This window comes from Haemaphysalis longicornis, unplaced genomic scaffold (genome assembly GCF_048455015.1).
Source record: "Haemaphysalis longicornis isolate Haplotype H1 unplaced genomic scaffold, Haemaphysalis longicornis Haplotype H1 scaffold_3, whole genome shotgun sequence".
NCBI lineage: Eukaryota > Metazoa > Arthropoda > Arachnida > Ixodida > Ixodidae > Haemaphysalis > Haemaphysalis longicornis.
Window position 1 is genome coordinate 193588 of NW_027526335.1, and position 6621 is coordinate 200208.

Here is a 6621-nt window from a genome sequence, read left to right on the forward strand (position 1 = left end):
AAACCCTATCAGAAAAGACTTCCGGCAAATTCACAGTTCACGGTTAATTTACTACGTCAAGAATACGTGACCTGTAAAAAGGGCAAAGTATCATGGGTACATTATTTTCTCCCGCGGAGTGCCGCCACTTCCAGTTCGGCAGCTCTCCTGGCCTCACATACGCCGTCTGCTTTCACGGGCGTGTGTGCTTGTTGTTGATCAGTTTTTAGCGGCGAAAAAGACGCTCATGCATCGGGAATCCCATAACAAACAACGACTGACCCTACTAGGGGTTTATCTGACAGGTAAGCGCCCTGTGACAAATAAACAACACACGCGCGCGCGCCTGAAAGCCGCCGGCGTACGGGAGGGCAGGAGAAATCTCGAACCAGAAGTTGCGAGAGCAGACGACGTACCCATGAGCCTTTGCGCTTTTTACCGGTCTCGATGGCCATGCTTTTGTGCGCTGTGACCGGCAACAGCTGTATGAGCAAAAATACGACATAGCGGCCATGTTTTCACGGCACTATCACTGGCGGCTGTCGTCCGGGCGTCGCAGCTCGGGCATCGAACGTCTGCGCATATTAGACTTTGCCGATTTCGTGCCTGTGTGTGTAGAACAAGAAAGAAAATAGTACGCATTAACCGTTTAATGCGCAATGAGCGGCTACGGCTTAAGCGGGCAGCCAATACATGTGGTTCAATCGCGACCGGGTGGGGTAATCTTCACAACTATACGTTTAAACCGCAATTACACATCAAACAGGTACGTATTAACGAGGTTTGATTAAGCGGGTACGTATTAACGAGGGGTATGCAAGAAAGTCAAAGATTTTCGGGGTCAGTCTACGCAGGTATATGTGTTGAGCAGAATGCCACTTCTAAGAAGTAGTAGCCGAATCAGCTGAACGTGTTCTGGGGCAAAGAAAATATTTTGCGATTCTGTCACATTTCCGCCACAAGCGCGCTTACAACCGCATTTAAACGGCAGCTGATCTTGGTTTTCTTCTCTACATGCTGATTTACAAGTAGAGTTGCTTTCACCCGCGCAAATTATTTGCTTCTACCGGATCACCTATTGGCAGCTTCGGCTCCCTCCCGGCACGCCTCATGAGGACGCGATAGGTGGCGCAGTAAAGAGCTTGGTTGGTCACCATCGCAAAGAACTTACCGATGTACCTAGGGGACATTTGGGCGGACAGGTTGTCGTCCAAATATGCGACTGACAGTGTGTAGAAAGGGACTGTGGAGCAGCCGTGCATCATGTTGGCCAACATGAAGATGAATCTGTACCTCCGCAGTGCCTGGGTCGGCTGCGGATGCACGGTGCTTACATCAGCGGCCAGATGTGGGCACAGGTCTTTTTCTTCCATGCTGTACCTGCACACACGAAACGTAATATTCGCTCAGCAAGTGCTTTTCTGGGAACTTCTACCTATGGAAATATACAGCTTACATAAAACTGGTTTTCTGCCTGCGGCCACCGTATGCTGCTGACGCATGTCAAAAACATCGGCTGTGGAAGGTTATGACAGATGGTATAACCAGTCCCTGTGTGGTAGCCGCTACTCGAGCAGTGCTCTTGCAAATGCGCAAATGCTCTCTAAATGGTTGCGCTCATGCGAGATGGCGCATAGTGTGTACATGGCACCACGCAAGTAGCGATTCTCCGCTCCATGCTTTACATAAGAACATGACGCACTCTTAGCTCCGAGCAACAAAAATACTCAAGGTCATTCCGCCCTGCGGAGGTGTATGACCAGTGGAGCTGTAAACTTTGTGGAAATAAAATTTCTTCTAAAGACTTTATCGCATCACTCGTTGTCACTAAGTAACGATGGTCAGTATGTTGCTGGGATATACACGGACTGAAATACTCGGAAGGGCAGACACATTCTAGAATAACGTGCGCCGCTGGGTGTCCTTAGTCTGTTGGGTCCATACAGCGGCGGCCATTTTCTGTAACGGCCAACAGCAGCAACAACGCTGATCTTTCGCAAAATAATGTAGTTGTCAAAGCATAACCGTACGACCTAAGGCATTTCCTGATACGCGACGACAAAGACAGCAAGGCTCTCGGTACAAAGCCGCAAAGTTGTAACAAGTAACGGCAAATGATTAAAGGTCAATGTGAGGCACGGCGGAGGGCCCAGAAGAGGCCAAAAGCAATGGGATGCTAGAGGACCCTCGCTATGGAGGTCATCAGATCATCTCACAAATATTGCGCACCAGCGCAAAGGCTAGGTAATAATTTAGCCATAATTACGGGTACACTTGGGATATGAAAAGGCGGCGCTCACATCAAAGAAAATGCCTGTCGCAGGTGTGCCTTCGGTAACAAAGAAGACGCACTTTCTAGAAAGTCGCTCAACAAATATAGGCCCTACACCTCCCCCTTCTGAAACTCCGACTCGCTATGCGCGCAACGTGCACATGAAACTTGCTTAAACATCGAGATCTTCGGCAGTGCTGCAGCCATGCGACAGCAGGTTTGGAACGTAGGCGTTCCCCCTAGACGGTCCGAAAAACGCGTGCGCATTGACAGTTCTCGTGCTATAGGCCACCAGAGAAACTGGCCGTGGAGCAGAACTCTACTGCATTTTTGTCCGGCGACAGCAGGTAGGAAGGAAGACGGAGGGCCGACCTCAATAACCAGTGAGCATGCATGGGTTCCTGCACAGGCGTAGAATGAGGCTGTTGGGTCTATGTAATGTGCCAGCAACGCCATGCAGTGCTGTTGACCAGGAGAAGGAGAAACTGCAAAGCGCAAAACGGCGCCGAGAACAGCGCACAAAAGAAAGCAGTTCCCAGCTGTGGCGTCTCTTTGCTGAACTAACCTTTTTTGCGACAGCTTTGCTTGGGCATCACATACGCAAGCCCGTTTCTTTTAGCCGCTCACCTGTACTGGGGCGCTATGAAGTGAGGAAGCGTGAAGACAAAGGAGCTGATGCCCATGCAGGCGACGCCTATGCCCATGAGGCGGGGTTTGCGCATCTCGCCGCCAAAGAATGTGACGGGCGCCGCCAGCACCAGTGAGCCGATGTGGTAGGACGAGACGATCATGCCCGTCTCGAAGCTGCGCAGGTGGAAGCGTCGCTCGAGCGTAGGCAGGGACACGTTGATGAGGCCGTTGATCACGACGCCCTGCATGAAGGCCGCCGACGAGAAGCACAGCAGCACCCACTTGGGGGACGCGAACTGCTGAAGCTGAGCCGGGTAGAAGCCGCACCAGCCGCACTTCGTCTCTTCCGGGCTGTCCGGCTGCAGTGGCGTGAACACACCAGGCCGGTGGGTGAGTGGTCTCGTCTTACTTTGTTTAAATATCTTCTCTGCGTGGGAAAACACATAACATCCGCCATTGGAAAGAAGAATCGCGTCGTTGGAACACTGGAATTGTCTGCGCTTCCGGTAAGGAAGACAGTATACGCAGCATAAGCCCGGCTGCTACTGCCACCTTTTCCTTCATTTGCCTCTTCTCTACAGCCAGCGTTTGACATGTTCGTCTGCGAGCCTAATCAACAGTTCTCTGGCTTTGAGCAAGTTATTGCATGGCGATAGGGCTCCGGGGGATGACAAAGGAAAGATGGAAACAGGGACAACGATATCAAGATGACATCCTGCATACATGGCAATTTCAGTTTCTAAGGCCCCTCGTGATGCTATTGAACCACTGTTCCTCGTGTTTCTCTGCTCGTGTTGCTTGAACCACTCAGGATCCAGATATTTTTATTCACTCTCGAGCATGTGCCTTGATCGCCGAATCGAAACATCTTCAACAGTATCATTTATCAAAAGAACCCTAACATTTAAAAAAGAACCCTGAAAGAACCCATCTCAACATTTCAATTCTAATGACGATCAGCGTCGACAGGTACATGTTGGCAGATTTCAATCCCATAGCAAGTCTCAAAAATAAACATCTACGCATTGCCCCATGTTAGGGGCCAAGCCCCTTAGGGGCTGGTGCTGCTGGCGTCTCCTGTCGTCGTCGTCGTAATCGCTGTCTCATGTAGTCACGGTACTAAAGCACCGGGAAACTCACGCCGCGAGCTAGAATGTAACACGTTCTAAAAAAACATCGGGACACTCGTTTACGCCTCGCGCTAGAGACATTCGTGCTTCAAAAAACAAGAAACTTTTATAGTAAAGCTGCCTTTACCCCCCAACGATTTCATCTCCGTTGGCAAAAATGCAAGGCGCCAAGAATACACTTATGCACTGCATGCTTCGCCCCTCCTCAGATTCGACGTTAGTAGAGATGGCCCGGAATTTTTTTTTATTCAGTGCTTTTTCAGCAGAGCTAAACTGACACGTTTCAGGTCAATCACACGTAGCCACGCATTCTATCTCGTACTACTTCTTGCATTCCGGGAAGATTCATTGGGTTGGTAGATAAGGGTAGAATTACAGGCCACTGGGTATTTCACGGCTTGAATCCAAATTCGCAAACAGAAAGCACGGACTCGCCCAAGAATTTTGTGCTGCGTGCGTCCGTTTATCTTGCGTCCGTGACTCCTTTCCGTGCACCCGCTCTCAAGCTATTTAATATGAGGTGACTACACATAAAAGCAAATTCGGTAAAATATGAATTTGTTGGGCGTTGACTGGTGGACTAACTGGTCCTTTTGACATTCTTTGTGCACAGTGCACAGGAACAGTAAACAAATGAGGGACGCGGAAACGGTTACCGATGATCTCCCCCTCTCGAGCTTCGCCCGACTTATCATCATTCATTCCGTGGATATGGCGTGATTTTAAGTGCACTTTATAAGCGACCCCAAACCATCCACCGCCGGCGGCGGCGGCGGCGTCCGCAGTGCTCCTCTATATTTAAAAAAGAAACAGCATCCGGCGCCAGGTTTCGATCCGAGGACTTTGCGGCCGCAGCGCGACGCTCTACCGACCAAGCCACGGACGCGACGCTGATATCAGTGTTAGTGACGCGCCTTATATCTTTAACGCATTCAAACTACGTCGTCAGCGGCGTGCGTTGGCGACTCAGCGGCGTTATAGCGGCTTGATAACTGCGTGGTGTACACGTGATACTACAAACCCGATGGAAGAGAAGGCGGCGAGGGGGTGGGCTGCGGGGGCCGAGCGCAAGCGCCGCAAGCGGGCCGACAACCGTGCATTCGCACTTTCACATTCTCCCCCTCGGGGAAATGCGGGGGAATTTTTTTCTGTTTCGTCATTTTGCACATGTAGTAAATTTGGTTTGGTTTGGATTTTCAACACATTGTAATCACTCTCGGCCGACGTTTTCTGCGAGGAGCCATGGAAACCAGGGGATCCCAGTTCGAATTAACCGTTATGGATACCGACGCGTTTATAGGGAGTTTTAGATGCAGAGCATCTGATTCACTCGCCTTGTCCCTCCGGCGTCGTCGTCGGCGGCGGCGGCGGCGTTGTCCACCCCTCCCCCATTCTCCTCGCCGCGCCAGCTGCGCTCTCCGCCGCTCACCCCCTCTCCTCTCCGATAGCGAACACTCTCTCACGAGGGGCATTGGATTGGATTCGATTGGATTGGCTTGGCTTGGCTTGGATTGTATTGGATTGGATTGAATTTGGATTTGATTGGATTAAAGTGGATTGTGTTGGATTGTGTTGCGTCATAGCCGCGGCACATTACGTCATAGCCGCGGCAGACGCGCTGGGGCCGGCGCATGTGCAGTACTCTCTCTTCCGCGGTTTCCTCTCCTTCGGGCGCGCTGCGCATATAACCGGTGTGCCGTTCTCCGGCGAAGCAACATCCACGCTTGGCTCAAACACCTAGAGTCCACGCCGCTTTACAAGTACGCCAACGTCGTCATCGACTGGGACCGGCTTATCCCCTCAACGTTATGCGCGCTATAAAACGCGGTCCCTTCACCGCTCCGCCTATGCGTCGCATCTACACAGGGGTTCCCGCGAGGGGAGGTGGGAGTTTTTTCCCATTTAAATATACAGGGCTGTGCCGGGACCAGGGTGTCAGTTCGAATTAACTGTAGGTTCGAATTAACCGAGTTAAAATTAACGAGCTTTTACTGTATTCGTTTTACGATTTTGTAGTAAAACTATCATGCCTTCCTCTAACTTCATATCAGGGCTGAATCCGGAATATCTTTGTGTCGGCCTTTCAGAGATTACATCCAACAGCCTAGTCGTTCGGCTAAAAATTCGGTCACCCAGCACTGCTTCCCTATTCTAGGCCACCGTGTAAATCTTCCCGTATTTACGGGCCTCGGCAGCTTGCCACTGTCTAGTGCGCCTGAAGCGCGAGTACCTTGGCGACAACAGGAGTGATGCCGACACTGGGGGCCGGCTCCGCCGAAGCGTTCATGGCTGCCCCCTGACAACAGGAACTGCGGGAAATGCGTGCGTGAAGCTGATGCGCCTAATCCTGCACAAGTCATGCAACAACAATTGCCGGTTGTGCGAAAACCTCACTAAAAGAGCTTTAGAGGAATTTATTCGACTTTTTTATGGATGCACTGTCTATTTCAATGCAAGTGACACTTTAATGCCCCTTTACGGGAATTCGAAGTTACGGTTCACGCGTCAGGCCCATTAGACTAGATTACGCCATTCGCGGTCGGATCGCAACTACCGCCGTGACGTCAAGTTAGTCTGGAATTCGATTCGATGCTGCTGGTAAATAGACTC

General features: G+C 51.0%; 1 protein-coding gene across 1 annotated transcript; it reads right to left on the reverse strand.

The window, feature by feature from the left end:
- Positions 1 to 508: 508 nt before the first annotated feature.
- On the reverse strand, positions 509 to 6298 carry LOC144173789 (solute carrier organic anion transporter family member 4A1-like). The gene is made up of 4 exons (XM_077702051.1): positions 6242 to 6298; positions 2879 to 3240; positions 1151 to 1359; positions 509 to 585 (listed from the first exon to the last, which is right to left on the reverse strand). The coding sequence occupies exons 1-4, from the start codon at positions 6296 to 6298 to the stop codon at positions 509 to 511; spliced, it is 705 nt and encodes a 234-aa protein (XP_077558177.1).
- Between the last annotated feature and the right edge of the window lie 323 nt (positions 6299 to 6621).

What these genes read in the sequence shown, in the direction of transcription:
- LOC144173789 (XM_077702051.1), bottom strand. Translation starts at nt 6,298, where the DNA reads ATGAACGCTTCGGCGGAGCCGGCCCCCAGTGTCGGCATCACTCCTGTT. An exon ending in TCACTCCTGTTGTCGCCAAG is followed by an intron (nt 3,241 to 6,241) that starts GTACTCGCGCTT and finishes ACGCCACTGCAG; the next exon opens with CCGGACAGCCCGGAAGAGAC. An exon ending in TTCATAGCGCCCCAGTACAG is followed by an intron (nt 1,360 to 2,878) that starts GTGAGCGGCTAA and finishes TCGTGTGTGCAG; the next exon opens with GTACAGCATGGAAGAAAAAG.